The sequence below is a fragment of the Meriones unguiculatus genome, chromosome 8 (genome assembly GCF_030254825.1).
Source record: "Meriones unguiculatus strain TT.TT164.6M chromosome 8, Bangor_MerUng_6.1, whole genome shotgun sequence".
NCBI classification, from domain to species: Eukaryota; Metazoa; Chordata; class Mammalia; order Rodentia; family Muridae; genus Meriones; species Meriones unguiculatus.
This window is the reverse complement of record NC_083356.1, coordinates 27,626,484-27,642,970: the sequence shown is the minus strand read 5'-3', so window position 1 is coordinate 27,642,970 and position 16,487 is coordinate 27,626,484. Positions and strand designations below refer to the sequence as shown.

The window sequence follows — 16,487 nt, the reverse complement described above, 5'->3', positions numbered from 1 at the left end:
CGTGCTGCCTCATCCCCACATCACAGGTATACAGTAGTTTTCAGGGAGGTCACACAAATATATATAGTGTGCACACAAATTAAAAAGAGGACTCTAGCCAGTGCTCTGGAGGTCTGGGCCCATTGCTCCTTCTGTGAGTTCTTCAGCAGAGATGATATCAGCAGTAGTACTGCACTGAGCCAGGAAGAGGGACATTCCAGTGCTTATGTGCAAGTGTGGTGCATATAAATATACCTACCTGCCTCTGGACACATGTCCACAGCACATGTCTAATACAGCTACTAGCAAAGTGGAGGACTAGTGAGGCACCCCCAGGCTGGCCTGGGGCCTGGTCTACTGCTCAGTGCCATGGCTCAGGCAGGCACAGAGGTGTTCAGTAAGACATCTCTCCCACAGAATGACCTGTGTGCCCTTGTCCTGGTAACCCCAGTTCCCAGGCTCATCTGTGGGTATGACTGACTCAAAGACACGGTATTCTGAATACCTACATACCCTAGTACAGGACCTGGCTTCCGGTGAGAACCTGAGTCATAGTGAGCAAGTGCATCAGGGCTGTGGTGCCAGTGGGACCCAAACTTCATCTCACCAGACCTCAGTTTCCTCAGGAGCCAGCAGAGACGATGTGAAAAGGATCGTGGAGGAGGCTTCTGATAACACTGACAAGCTAAAATGTGGATGTACTGAGTACCAAAGAGTCAGCAAGTGGCCAGTGCAGAAAACTGTGGGGCATGCCTTCCCCAATGCTGGCACTGAGCGCCAAGCCCTGGAAGCCAAAATAAGCTCATCTCGCACACGGCTGGCTTTACTGCATCTATCTTGGGTGGGTTCCAGTGGCTAATAGGTCCTCTGGGTTAACGTAACTTCTTGGAGGCTTTCGGAACTAACACAAATTAAATGACTCCATTATGTCAGCCTCATTTCACTTTGGTTCTGTCACCGACAGTTTGAACAGGCAAGCACTTTGCTCTGCGACACTGCCTTGTTATCCAACTTCCCAGCCAGTTTGCAACTGTGAAGTATTTCTTTCATTATTCGAAAAATGTTGTGTAAGCCACAAGCCAAGGAAACACACAGCAATTTTTCGGGGCCAAAAACGGTCAGCTGACAAACTGCAGCATGTCTTCCATGAGAGGAGGTTCCCAGGGAACCAGACAGAGGCTGGCTCCTGTCCTGTGGACACACGCAAGCCCTTAAGCCCTTGACCACTACTAGCATGTACAGGTTCAAGCCATTCCCACTGTAAGATCCCATGAGCAACCTTCCTCCCCTTCTTCCTTCTCCAGTGCACTGTAGCAAATGAGACCCCTTTCTGGTCTGAAGGGCACTCTGCAAAGTGGGGGGAAATGCCCAAGTCCACATGCCACCCGATCTGGGCAGCTCTCAGGTGGATTAAGAGCACAACCGCACACCAGGAGCCATTCTGCACAGCCCACTGCTTTCTAATGGCTCTGCCTGAACTTTTCACCAGCGTAAATGACACCTGAGAATGTGCAGATCCCCTTCTCAGAGGGCATCCCTGGACCACAGGGTGCATAGGCTGCCTGCTGCAAACCAGCAAATGCATCAGTGTAAACAAAAGTGTCCTTTCCTGTTGTGGAAGTTTTGGTTTATGTCATTTAAACATGTTTTTGTTTTATTCCCAGGTATAGGATATGGGACTGATTCAGATTGTCCACAGCAACAAACTATTTGCCTCTGGTGGGCTCTGAGAAGAGCTCTTTGCCAATTGCAGATAGTTTAATTCTGAGGACTCTGAGAGGGATAGAGGCCAGAGCCCAGAGACAGAAAGGGGCCTCCAAGGAAGAAGAATGCTGGTCCTCCCTCCTGCTGCTCCCAGGTGCTCTTGATGCAGTTTAGCAATAAGAAGTTGGAGATATCCTGAAATGAAGATTGGACTTGGCCCAAGGAACTACATCCCTAAAAAGCAAGAAGTAGTCAAAGAGAACTATGTTCCCTCTCCCCACCAACCTTGTTTCTCTCCTATCTGGTGTTGGGACGTTGAAAGGGATTGGGGTGAAGCAGGGAGAAAGAGGCTTAAGAAACATGAATAAAACAGTTTAAAAGGCGCACTACTTTCCTCCAAGCCACACAAGCCCCAGACACAGCAGCCGAACAAGGTTAGAGTGGGGGATTCTAGCCATGTAACTTACTCAAAATACAACCTGTGTGAACACACACACACACACATGGGCTGAGCTGATTCAGTGCAACTGAAGTCCCTAGTATCATAGAGAAGAAAGCTATATGAGACAAGAACAGAAACAGACTCAGCCGGTACACTGATACCTTCCAGAGGTCATAGAGGACCTATGAAAAAGATCACTGAATCTGACTGAGTTCCTGGAAGCTGCTACTACCTTAGGGAGGAACTAAGAAAAGAGAAATGCCCAAGGAACAGGCTTAATACCACTGAGGGCCACAGCTGGCAAAGCTCCCTGCTATGGGATTGGCCTCCTCAATGGAAAACACAGAAGAGACAAACAAGGAACATGCAGGTTAAAAGTTGATTTGAGATACGTCCATTTCTTGAATTTTGATTTGAGAAATGTCATAAAATGCCACATTGAGACAACTGGAAGTTTCAAGTGAAAATGTATTTGATGATAATGAGGCAATGTTCATTTGAAAGCATGACACTGTACCCACTCATGTTACAGTTAAATGTAAAAATGTTCATGGATAAAATAGGACATGGGGAGGTGAATGATATGGAAGTGAAAAAAAAAAAACACTGAGCATGCTACTTGCAGAAGCAAGTGACAAGCACATAGGGGTTTGAGACAGGATGTTGGCATCATATCTATTTCTAAGCCTCCATCATGAAGGTGATTTTGTTGTGGCTTTCATTTTACCTTTGAGACCAGGCCTCCTGTATCTCAGACTCAATATATAGCTAAAAATAGTTGTGAACTCCTAATCAACTTAACGCCATCTTCTGAGTATTGGGATTCCAAGTGTCTACCACCTCTCCTGGTTCATGGTATACTAGGGATCAAACCCAGAGCTCTGAGCTTGCTCTACCAACTGAGCTACAGCTCCACCTCCATGACAGAGCTCTTCAGGGTTAGAGTACATAATGGTGGTTCATGTGTCAATACAGTATGGTGATCGGCAACTCTCCTTTTTTGGCACTTTGCAGGGTAGATGCCTGGCCCTGAAGCAGGTGCACCCAGGTTATTACTCCCCACTGGATGCTTGAGGAGCTAAACCATCAGAAAGGCAGGATAGCCAAGATCATGACCAAGAATCTAAAGAGCTAGGACTGCCATCCACATCCCTGATTAATTGAGGAAATACTTAAAAAAAAAAAAAGATATGGCAAGGACCTTTCCTAACCAATAAGCAAAAGCATTTGATGACCCAGAGGTAAGGATATGTTTTACTTGAGAGAGCCCAGTCTGGGCTCAGCAGGCAGTCAGAACCCATTCCCTAGGAAGGGAAGGATGAGATCTGACTTCCAGACCTACTGACCTACAGTGGCTCCAAGAACAGTGGGGTTGGGCATTCTAGGGATGAGCCCAGAATACAAACAACAAAGATAATACCAGGCCAGGGTCACATTCATCCTCTCGTCTAAGTTACCTGCAGGAAAGGTGTCACACGCTGCCCTTGAAGGGCTCCTGTTGAGTTGGGCTTGGCTTACCTATCAAGCAGGAAATGAGGATAAGGGTCTGGAAGCCAGAGAGGAGGAAAAACCCTTGAAGAAGACCAAAGTTCAACAAAACTGAGCTAGATCCACATGTGCCAACCACACCTGGCCCAAGCAGCTATAAGGGCCAGCCATAGAATGGACAGCTGGGAACACTCACGAGCTATCCCTAGAAGGAGGGCCTGAAATATGGGGCTTCCCTTGGCTCCCTGGGGACACTATGTCTATGTGTGATTCCTGCTGGTGCAGAAATCACAGAAGCCCAAAAGCCTCGTCCCAGACAGGATCCTTCCCATGCTCTTCTGTCTTCCCAGACCCTTCCTTGAATATTCACTCTGAACCGTTCCTACCAAATCTGGGCACTCCAGCATGACAGCTGGACTGGCTTGCAGTTCTGGTTTTTATATCTCTTTGGTGAACAACCTCTGTAGTTTCTCATTCCTTAGAGGGTAAGGGAAAACTTTTTGGTCCCAATATAAGGAAGCAAGAAGAAGCCTGTCAGATGAGGCTCCATGATATCTACTGAGTTAAGTGCAAGCTTGATCCTATGGTCTCTACCATAGGAGGGAAATGGATCTTCCAATGGACCCTTTACTAACCAAGGTAGGCTCAGATTTCAGGTTGTTCAGGCAGCCTAGGAAAGAAGTTCTGAAAATTAGCATCAATAGCTTCCACTTTCCGAGCTGAGCCCCTGCCACAAGTCACATAAGGTGCATGTGCTGCTGGGTGTGTGGCAAGGATTAGCCTCACTATGGAAAACACCGGGAGGAGGAGCATAGGTTGTCATGAATATGAAACTATCTTTGGTACCTCCACAAATCAGGGTGACTTTCTACCCGGAGTGATTAAGTTCCTGATGACAGGAGCAGCCTAAAATCACATGACGCACTCCAGGACCAGGCAACGCTCGCTTGGTGAGGAGCTCAGAAGACATAAGCATACTACATGGGCCTCCTTCCCACCTCCCACATGGAAAAAGGAGACTTCAGGCATGGCTCCATGGAAGAAGCCATACAAGAAGCACAGAGAGAAAAAGCTCAGAAGGAAAATATCTGAGCCAGGACTTCGGGGTTGCAAAGGTCTGCAATGTACAGAACCTCATTCATGCCATCTCATTTTTCGCTACTTAGGAAAAAGAAAGAAAGAAAGAAAACAATTTGCCCGGTTACCAGAGTCAGCAAATAGCTGTGTCTTCCAAGACCCTGGCCTCCCAATTTCATTGCATGTCCAGGCTAAACTCTTAACATTTCCACCCCTGATGTTTGGAGTTCCAACTGTCTGCAGAGGAATCTGGGCTCCTATCAGCAAAATCATCAGCTGCCAGGTACCAGGCAGCAGCCTGGGGTGGCAGAGAGGAATGCTGGGCAGGGGCTCAGATAACAGCCCTTTGCAAAGACTCACTGTGGGAAACAGCCTCCGGCTCTCCATCAGCGCGAATGCTGAGCTGGTACAACCTGCCCCCTCTTATTTCTAGAAATCTCCTCTCAAGGGAACTGTCCCATTCTCCTTTCAAATTGAAAAATTAAGAATTTAGAAAATATAATAAAAACACATTACCTGTAACTCAGAAATATTGCAGAAGGGAATGTGGAGCCAAGGGTTGAAGAAAGGTCAAATATTCCAGAAAATGGTCAATAAGAGCTTGCAGGAGAATGGGCTCTGTGCGATTAAACATTGCTTTGATGACTCATGGAATCCTTGGAGCATTTTAAGGGCCAGGAGTGAAGGAATAAGAAATAGAATAAGGAGCAGAGGCAGGTATAGGAGTTCTGGGCTGTTCTGAGCTGAGGGAAACAGCTCTCTGCAACCCCAATGTAACCCCAGGAGACAGAACTGCCCGGAGGTTGCAGCAGCCTCTGCAGGAAGTTTCCAGGTGCCCACCCTATAACTGCCTGTGGGATTCTGCACAGCCTCTGATCTAAGCGGGAACACTAGGAAGACTGAGGTCAGCGGGAGAGTGGGACAAAGCCCCCCATCCTGAAGCACATGATGAAATAACATCTATTACCACACATTAGAAAGATATTTATGCATTAAAGGAGGTCACTGTGAATTTTTATTTTAATGCTCTGATAATTAAGAAAAACAAAAAACACAAAAAGCAACGACAACAACAACAAAACCCCTTCATACTAATTACCAAAGCTGGACTGGAGAGATAGCTCAGTGGTTAAGGGAACTGTCTGCTCTTCCAGAGGTCCCACGCTCAATTCCCAGCAACCACAATGGTAGCTCACAACCATCTATACTGGGGTCTGACGTCCTCTTCTGACATCCATGTGTACATGCAGATAGAGCACTTGTATGCATAAAATAGAAATAAATAAATCTTTAAAAAGTAATTATCAAACCTTAATTTTATAGTGTATTTGCTGGTGGTAATGTTATTTATTTATTTATTTATTTATTTTAAGAAAGATGATGAGTACCTTCTTTTGTCTCTGGGTATCCCTTTTATACAAAATTTATTTATTGCTTTATTAATTACAGTTTATTCACTTTGTATCCCAGCTGTATTCCCCTCCCTCATTCCCTCCCAATCCCACCCTCCCACCCTCTTTTCCTCCCATTCCCTTCCCCCAGATCCACTGATAGGAGAGGTCCTCCTTCCCTTCCATCTGACCCTACTCTATCAGGTCTCATCAGGACTGGCTGCATTGTCTTTCTTTGTGGCCTGGTAAGGCTGTCGTCGTCCCCCCCCCCACCGTCAGGGGGAGGTAATCAATGAGCCAGCCACTGAGTTCATGTCTAGACAGTCCCTGTTCCCCTTACTAGGGAACTGGGTATCTCTTAAAGCAGAATAATAAAGGGTGCCCAGTGCTATGAGGGTAGCCTGACCTACTGTGTGCAAATCTTGTCACAGATCAACTGCTGAGGCAGACCTGTGAGCAACAAGATGGGGCGCTGGGCTGAGAAAAGCACTTATTGGAGTTTGAACATGAGAGTAAAAGTTAAGCGTGGAGTGGAGGCTGGCAGAATGCACAGTGGGGATAAACACAGAAGTTAACAGCCTGTAGTTCCAGGGAGTGCGCTGGCAGTGTGGTGACTGGCTGCGGAGCCCGGGAATGGAATGACTGCTGGCCCAACAGCTCAAATCACCTTGGGCAAAGGGAAAGCTATACAGCAGCCCTTCACTGCAGACAGCATGCATCAGGCAGCCATTGCTACACAGAGAGGAGTCACCTGTGTCCAAAGAGGAGTTTAGGGAGGTGGAAGAGTATGCTGTACAACCATTTGACATGATGCTCTCTTCCAGCGGAAGCATAGAAAGCTCTCGAAGCAGCAGGGTCAAGGGTGGCACTTCTGAGTTTTAAACACCCGAACCCTCAGTTTATGGACAAGTGTCTTACATTTCCCCCGTGCACTGGAATGTGTGGCACACTTCCACACCGTATTGGTTTTTCCGGTCTGGGCTGTCTCCTTGACCCGTGCTCTCTGGCCTTCACCAACACCTGCTCATCTCACATGTTCTGCTGTGAACTAGATGTGTACAACCTCCCAAACTCATATTTGATCTCTTTGCCCTGTCCCCAAAGTGATGAAATTAGGAAGTGGGGACTTGAGAGCTGAGGGGGTCCTGAGGGTAGAGATCTCATGAGTAAGATTTGTGGACTTTTTAAAAAGGTCCAAGAAAGACCCCCTCACCTCCTCCTCTGGGCAACGCAAAAGGGAGAGCTGTTTACTGACTTTGATATGGCCTTCAGCAGACATGGGATAAGCTGCTGCTCTGAAGCTGGACTTCCAATATCCAGAACCAAGAGACTCAAGCTGAGTCCACTGTGGTGCTATGAGAGCATCCGCCAGTACTACGACAGAAAATGGGCAGTAAGAGCAGGCGGCTACTTACAAAATACCTCCAACAGTGGAGGTAGCTTTCAAACGGCTGGGAGGCAGACACGAGGAGGGTTCTAAGTGTGGTGCCCAGAAAAGACTGACATGCCTACAAAGCAACACCCAAGGACAGCCATCGTGGCAGACTGAAGAGAAAAGAGGAGGGTGCAGGGAAAGTTCTGGTCTTCTCAGAGACACCAAGGCAGAAATGACAGACGCATGCATGCAGCACTGCTCTGAAGAAGCCTCGGGCCCACTGGGTGTGAGGTGGGGAAGAATGTGGGCCTGCCGTGGAGGTAGAGAGCTCATGAGTAGCAAGACAGGGTATTTGGCTGAGGAAAACATTTATTGGGGTGTGAAGACAAAATGTCTCCCATGAGCTCATGTGTTTGAACACTTGGTCCCTCCCTGCAGCTGTCCCATAGCTGCAGAAGGCTATGGAACTTGCAAGCGGTAAAGCCTCACTCACTGGAGCAAGCGGATCACTGCAGGAGGGCCTTGAGGTTTAAGAGCTAGGCTCACTTCCTGTCTGCTCTCTGCTTCCTGACTGTAGATACAGGACCAGCTGCCTCATGCTCCTGCCACCCCACGTTCCCCACCATGATGACTGTACACCTTTAAACTGCAAGCCAAAAGAACCCCTTCCTCCCTTAAGTAGCTTCTCACCGGGTATGTGGGGCCAGTAATGTTCACTTAAGCAACATCTACGTGAAGGAACAACCAGGCTTCCATCACCTTCTCGTGGTAAAATAAAGAAAGAGAAAAAAAAAATGATTTAAAGAAAGAACTCCTCCTTGAAGCACTTGGGGAGACCCCAGCTGGATGGACACTCCACCATCCTCTGCTTATTCTCTCCAGCTCAGCATGGGCCATAACTTACTCTCTTGTCATTCATGGAGTGGTGCAAGGCTTAGCACACAACCTCTCCTCAAAGTAACAATAGCTGCTGAATGACTATTTTGTGAATGAATGAAACAAGGAATGAGTTAACACACAGAAATGAGAATTTAAACAGAAAGCTTCCCGAGGAAGTCAGAAGCATAAAACCAAACTGCACTTACCTACAGCTTGGGTCATTAATATCACAGAGCCCGTGTTGCCAAGAATGACCCAAGCCTTTGCCACAGGACACGCTGAGTGATTTATAATTTCTTAAAATTGTTTTATACTGGTATCATAAGAAGACCAGGTTTATCTCTTGGATCATGAACTACATGAAAACATGTCGACTAAGACAGCCGGTAGACATCCCCCCCACACAAGGGGTCAGCAGTAGGCAGGACCCACACTTTCAGAAAGTGTTTGCCCTCCTCCCTGAAGCTGGAGAAATGGCATCTGCTCAGTTTCTGGCATAGGCCAAAAGTGTGCAGAGACCCCAGAACATTCCCAGTTCCCATGGAAGGCCCCATCCAGGGGAAGACAAGGTGATCCTCATAGCATTTCAGGCTCCTCTCACAGGAAGGTCAGAAATGGCCCCAAGTCCTGGGTGTCTGGCTTCCAACTCAAAACCCAAACTGCCCTGCAAGGGGTCTCCAGGGCCTAACATACATTCATACATGTCATTAACAATCACATTAAATATGAATGTGCTGCAAGCCACTGCACAAGTGAGGCATTAGCATAGAAATGAAGATGATGGCATATTTACACAATGAAATATTAATGGCAGTCAAAATGAAAGAACTGGATTTATATTTAGCTCTAAAGTACAATACTTATTTTAAGTTTCAAAAGGACACATATGATAGGGTAGTACTTATAAGATTTTTTTTTTTAAAGATTCTCAAAATAACATTTGGTTGTGGATACACACGCACACAGTAAGAGAGAAAGGCAGACACGAATGGTGCTACCACTGTAGAGGAGTCCCCCTGGGGAGGACAAAAAGACAGGGGTGGAGGTGGTGATGTGAACGCTGCCTAGCTATTCTTTCTGTGGCTTACTTATCCTGATATTTCCTTTTGAGACTTTTTTTTTTTTTCAAATATAAAGCTTAAAGTGAACCTAAGTTTGGCTCATCACTAGCCACGCACCCCTTTGGCCTCGGAGCATCCATTAATCGCGGTGATTTGCAACGCATGTCAGGCTGCTGCTGGGGTCAAGTCCCGAGCCCAGACTCCCCTGCACATTTATTTTTACCTGTGGCACCACACTGATTTGCCATGTTTTCCTTTGATGTGCAGCCGGCATACTCTAATCTCAGGTGAATCTATGCTGGGTTTTAAAGGATATAGACATTTGTGGAAAACAAACTCCCACTGAGTTACCCTATCAGACCACCACATAGAAAATTACCTTCCTCTTTTTCCAGACCAAGCCCTGTCCTAAACTCTCTAGAGGAAAACCATATTGAGATGCCCCTAACTGGAGGCTGGTTCTGTGCGTTCTGGTGGCTCTCGACCTTCCTGAGGTTACAACCCTTTAATATGGTTCTTCATGCTGTGGTGATCCCCCACCCACAAAATCATTTTTGTTGCTATGTCTTAACTGTAGTTTTGCTACTATTATGAATTGTAATGTAAATATCTATTTTCCAATGGTCTCAGGTGATCCCCAAGGGGGTTGTGGCCCACAGGTTGAGAACCGCTTCTGTGGAGCCTCACAGAAATGGCACTATCAACACAACAGAGGTTCCTGGAAAAGGGCTGCTTTCACATCCCACCAAACCCTGGGGAGTTTTATGGTCTTGTTGCACCCTCCCTTGCAGGAAAACTCTACTGACTGTTTATCCGTTCCTACGTAGGGGATACCAGAGAGCTCTGTTGTGTACGTAGATACACTTGTCTGTGCGAGCATGTGTAGAGGCCAGAAGTCAGCTTGAAGTGTCGTCCCTTATTGCTTTCTACCTTTATCCTTGACACACGCTCTTTCTTTGAACTTGGACCTTTGGGTCTTGAGCTAGGCTGGCTGGTGAATCCGAGGGGTCGTCCTGTCTCAAGCCTTCTGCACTCCCACCAGCCCTGGCATTACAAGTGTGCACAGCACAGCTGGCTTTTCCGTGGACTCTGGGGAATCCAAATTTGGGTCCTTGGACTTGCACGGCAAACACTTTACCCTCTGAGGCATCTTTCCAGCCCCTTAACTTGTTTACTTATTGTTTTGCCATACATGTGGCAAGTGTGTGCATGTTCACATGTGTGTAGGGGTGCGTAGGTGGGGGGACTATGTGTCTGTGGCAGCTCAAGGTTGATGTCGAGGGCCTTCTTTAATCGCTCTCCACCTTGCATACTGAAGCCAAGTCTCTGGCTGAGCCTGGAGTTCATCTTATCAGCTGCTGGGCTAGGTAGCTCAGCGGAGTGTGTGTGTGGGGGGTGGCTAATAACTACGGTTAGAACAGCAGGGCCAAGGGCAAGTGTATGTCTGGCCTTAGGAGGCTCTGTGCCTTTGTCCCCAGTGGCTGCAGTATTTTCTCTCAGGCCAGCAGGAGAGTTCCAGGCACTCTGCATCCTCCCCAGTGCTCCCTCTGTGTCTTTTCATCTCCCTGTTTCTGATGAATGTGCAGTAGCTTCTCCCTGCGATTTCTGCATTTGCATTTCCCTGCTGACTAATAATACCAATGTCAGCTATTTGAGGGGGGGGGAAAGGTTTATTCTTTAGAATAAGACAGAGACGGGGATAGATAAAGAGATCTAGAGCAAACATAGGGGGAAGCTTAGATCTTAGACGCAGGCTTGCTGGTCTGTTGTTGTTGTTATATCTGGGACCTCACGTGACCTGTAAAATCACCAGCCTGTCTGCAATCTGTCTACGCACTGAACTTAAAGGACTGGCCTCTAAGTGTAGGGAGAAGCCCCAAAGAGAATAAGGAGGGGCGTCTGCATATTACCAAGCTCTGCCCACCTGGATCCTGGCCTCACTCTGCCTCTGCAGGACACTTACCGCTGGCACTCACTGGCATGCAGGATGAGCTCCGAGTTGTTCCTGGCGCAGACTGTCAGCTCGTGCTCTGTGGAATTGAAGACGTCGAGGAGCAGATGGCACTGCCGGGTGCTGTGTGGAGACAGAGAGAAGTTCAGAGAGCTCTAACAGCAAAGAGAAGCAACTTTACTCTTCTCTCCTCTCCAGGGACTTCCCACTACTTGGGGATGTGCAGAAGTGTCATTTATGACAATGACAATGCCTCTGGACACGTGCTCAGAACTTCGCCACACCCTTTATGAACCAAATGACCTTGGAAAGTACCTCGATTCTTCAAGCCTCAGAAGGGATGAGCAGCTAGCTCTTAAGATCATCTATACACGCGCTGTACAGTGTCACTCAAGAAAGGCTGTGTTGAAATGAGGAAGTCTTCAGCTACCCAAGACTGAGCAAATGGACTGGGTACTGGAATGTGAAGAACTGGGCCCCACTTGTTTTTGCTGACTTCTCTATAAGCTTCATATGCAAGAACTCCAAACTATTTCTCTTCAGAGCTGTGGCAAATAATGCTGGCTAGCTAATTCATCAGGCATTTAAAGCCTTCCCTCACTTTGCTTTCTGCACAGTTGGAGGCAAAACTCTCAATTTCCAAAGTCTTGTAGTGAGGGCTACTCCCAATGGCCACACCCCAACCAATGAGCCACAGGCTTCTCAGGCCCCAAATAACAGAGCCAGGAGTCTCCCCAGCTTCACTTCCTTCCTTCTTGGAATAAGCAGGAGGTCTTGAAGCTCAGCAACAGTTCAGAGATGAGAATGAAGCCATAGGCTGTGGATGGCAGAGCTAGGGCCATAAGAAGCTGGAAAACCAGGCACCTCCTGTAGCAACAGTGTCCAATCCCCACTGCTTCCTCTCTAGGAACTTATTACTGACATGGCTGAACTATTTTAAAGGTACCAACAGCCCATGCTTTCTTTGTGTTGGTCACAGTTAAGTTGCCACCACAGTTGAGTGCTTGCCTGAAACGAACACAGACTCCCAAACACCAGGTGTCATGGTGAGCACATGACAGGAAATCAATACCTGCTGGCCCATGAAAAAGGGACAGCCATGGCCACCGCAAGAGCAGAGTAAGAGGGAAGTTGTGCTGGCCTTGGAGAGGCAGGATGAATCCTTTGTCTTATGGGCAGGGGAGAGATACAGATACAAAGAGCTGCTCTCACGGTCATCTCTGGCTCTGCATGGAATCAAACCTGACGTTATGGGCAGCATCTGACTCCTCAGGTGTGTCTCCCATGCAGCACGGAGGGCTCTGCTGGCTGTTTGCAAAGCCAAGCCCAGGGAATAGAGAGCACTGTAGGATTTTGCCTTTGTGTTCTGACACTTGTGGGAGGAAAGTGCAGGGGGAAGGAGGCTAGGGCGAGGATTGCTGGGCTGGTGGCTGAGTCTCAAGACTCAGAGCTCAAGTTTTGCCTGTACACCTGGATCACACCTGTCCTTTGCTCCCTTGAGAGGAGGAATCATAGAGAGGAGATTGTGGGAACACATCTAGGGTACACACACACACACACACACACACTGAAGCGTGTCAGGAAGCAATCTTTGCAAGTGTGCACATTGGGCCTCTCAAGGGAGGGGGGCAGAGGCACAGCATGACCATCTCTAGTACAGAGAGCGCCAGTGTGGCATCAGAGGTCTTCAGGGGATATTCTCACATTGTTGATGCTGGAGCTTGGGGCAAGCGTGTCCTCCCCAGGGGCACTGGCATTTGGAACATGCTCAGACAGCTGTCTATAAGCAGGCTCATTCCCTGTCACCTAGGCAAAGAAGACTCCAGGGATGAAGATCTGGCCTGCCTTTGTGCTAACTTCATGAAATCTTTAATCACAGCAAAATCTTTCATCAAATACGGGAACTCATAAAACATTAATGGTGGTGGGACACACTTTTTAAAGCCTAGGACAGAAGGCTGTTTTCACTTGCAGAAAGCAGCACCCAGGAAGCTGTACAGGGATGTGGCACAGATACACAATGGCTGCCATACTCTCTGTTCGGAGTTGCTGTCTTCATGGGGGTTCTGGCCTGGTGTTTCTTTTGCTCCTGTCAACACGATGATATACTGGTGGATCTCTGTTTTCTATCTGTTCCTCATAACTTAACTCTTGTCCCTGACCCACCATAATATCATTTGCTTGTGTATCTTTCCACATCGATGTGGCTGATTTTCTTTATGAGCTATTGGGACACACAATTTACTTTTCATTCTTGTTTAATTCTTGATTTTTGTTTGCTTTTCTGGATTCACCTTTCTGAAGAAAATGGAAGCCTAGAAAGTTTTTTCGTTTTTGTTGTTTTGTTTTGTTTTTTCAGAAGAAGTGAGGTCAGAGCAAGACTTTGAGGGCAGATAAACTTGCATAGATAGTGGTAGATTTGGGTCTATGACCAAGGTGGGCAAATGGCTACGAGAAACTCCAACTGCCAAATGGCATATGTTTGCCAAGTTATCAACTGATTCTCCTCACAGATTTAGGAGTCTCCTCTGCATTGTAAGCACACATGTGAGAAAGGAACATGAGGTAGAAAGGCAGGTTCTCTGCTTGCTTGTAACTTGAATTGGGAGAGAGCACAGGAAGAGGGGGTTAAAAAATTAAAACAATCTTTTCCATGACGTTAAAAGCAACAGATCAAAAAAGGTTGCAGGGTAAAATCTCACATTATTGGTAATATTCATTTGTACAACTACAGGGAAAAATAGTAAAAAATGTGGATTTATAAATGCATTGCAGCCTAGAAGACATTTAGGAGTAAATGTAATAAATGTATGTTAAGACATTTATGTAAACTACTTAAATGTTGCAAAATAATTCGTAAAGAAGTCAAATGAATAAAGAGATATTTAATGCTTGAGGATAAGAAGACTGTATTTTAAGAGAAGTCACAGTTCTCCGTATCTACATGTATTCAATACACCTTAATAAAAAGGGGACAAAACTATACTATACTAAAACTACAGTCATAGTTTTAGTAAAATCTGTTTTAATTTCATATGTTAAAAAAAAAAGTGCCAAGAACATTCAAAACGATGATGAGGACGTTGGAAAGATCTAACTTACTAGACATAAGGAAATCTTCCAGAGCATAAATGGGGGAAAACAGTCAGGAGCATGTCCACAAGCTGGGAACTGGAGCTCTGACTAAGACGCGATGCTCTCTGCAAGGAAGATTCCAGAAAAGCCCCAGGATATGTGGTTATATGCACAGGAAATGATATCCCTACCTCACACCATGAGCCTAAAAGTAGAGCAAATGGCTAAGTATGGTATGGCCATATCCTCAGAATTCAAACATTCATTCAGATACTCCCTTCTACAGGGAGGACAGGAACTGATTCAACTGACAAAGCTCAGGAAACTCAGAATGTTGCAAGACTCCCAAGGCCTTTCCTTACAGTTGTAAGTCAGTAAACAATTCTTGAGAGGTGAGACTCCTATTAGCAAGCTATGTAGGAAGCAAGAGGGATGCAGCTTCCATGAGCTGCTCCCCCCCGCCCACTAGGGTAGGATTTAGGGTGATTCTGCTGTTCTTGGGTCATCAGTGTTCTCCTAAATAACTCCATTCAATAAACTAGCCTTGTGGGGTGGGGGGAGGTTCTTTGTTCTGTCAGTGATGTTCTGCCTGTGGTCAACAGATGTTTGCAACCGCACAGAAAGTCATGCAATACTACCTAAAATGTATTTTTAAATCAAAAAGTTTAACGCAAATAAGCAGCTTGAAAAAGTGAAATATTTCACAAAGGATTTATGACAAGTGAAAAATATAAAAGAAAGACAGCACATTTGGATGTGTTAAAGTTACAAACTTTGGTATAAATGGAAACCTTTAAAAAGCTAAGACAAGCTACTGGTGAAAAGGTATTTGCAATATATTATACTGACAAGGAATTAGAATTCTGATTTCATGGAGAATTCACATAAATCAATAAGAAATGACTCAGTAAGAAATCAAGCAGAGGGTGGGAAGGGACAGTCAAAACTGGAGGAAATCCAATGGGCAGTATACAGACACTCAATCAAGCTAACAGCCAGAGGAAGAAATCAAACTATAAGACACTATTTCCCACTCAACCTAATGGAAACACTTAAAAGTATTCCAGGACCAAGTTTTGGCCAAGATGTATATCAGCAAAAAGTAGGGTGTAAATAAACTGATACAACCTCAGAAGAAGAAGAAAAGAAGAAGGAGAAAAAGAGGAGGAAGAAGAGGAGGAGGAAGAGGAGGAAGAGAAGGAAGAGGAGAAGGAGGAGGAGGAGGAGGAGGAGTTGTTCAAGGGGTAAAGGGGGTGGTTGCCTCCTCAAGCTATGTATAAACATACTCAGACCTAATAATTCCATGTCAACATGTATTAACTAAGAGGGCTCCCACAAAGACTTGCTCAAAAATGTTCATTAAAATATGGTTGACAAAAGCCAAAAGCTCCTTTTAACTAGGCACAAACCAAAAGGAAAGAAGATGGAACAGCGTGGCTGGGGATCAAAACCTGTACAGAAGTGGAAATGAGCTTACCAAACAGCCTACCTTGTCCAGATTTGGTGGTTTAAATGAGAATGGCCCCAGTACGCTCAGATGTTCAAATACTTGGTCCCAGTTTGAAGAGCTATTTGGGAAGGATTAGGAGACGTGGCCTTGTCAGAGGAGATATGTCATTGGTGGTGGTCTTTGAGGTTCCAAAAGCCCACAACCATTTCCAGTTGGAGCTCTCAGCTTTGTGCTTGTGGATCAAGATGGAAGCTCTCAGCTGCTGCTCCAGTGCCAGGCTGCCTGCTGCCATGATCCCTACCATGGTGGTCATGGACTCTAAGCCTCTGGAACTGTAAGTCCTAAATAAACGCTTGCAGAAGTTGCCTTGGTCACACTGTTTCATGTCGGTGATAGAAAATTAACTAAGACACATGGATATATCCCATGCTAATGATGCAACAAAAGGAAGTTGCAGAAAGTAACACATAACTATACATGTATATCAACTTTTAAAGATTTTTTTCAAAAATACTTTATACTGTTAATAAAATTAATTTAGTTTTTATTAGGGTGAGGAAGAATATAGATAGAGTTTTTACAGTGTAGCTTTCTACCTTTAAATTTAATAAAAAT

General features: G+C 46.0%; 1 protein-coding gene across 2 annotated transcripts in view; it reads right to left on the bottom strand.

The window, feature by feature from the left end:
- Positions 1 to 16,487, bottom strand: part of Trappc9 (trafficking protein particle complex subunit 9) — a 440,029-nt gene that overhangs the window by 137,124 nt on the left and 286,418 nt on the right. For both annotated transcript variants that reach the window (XM_060389314.1, XM_060389315.1), the window contains one exon: positions 11,360 to 11,470. In XM_060389314.1, coding sequence (XP_060245297.1) covers positions 11,360 to 11,470 — 111 coding nt within the window. The remainder of the gene's footprint in view (positions 1 to 11,359; positions 11,471 to 16,487) is intronic.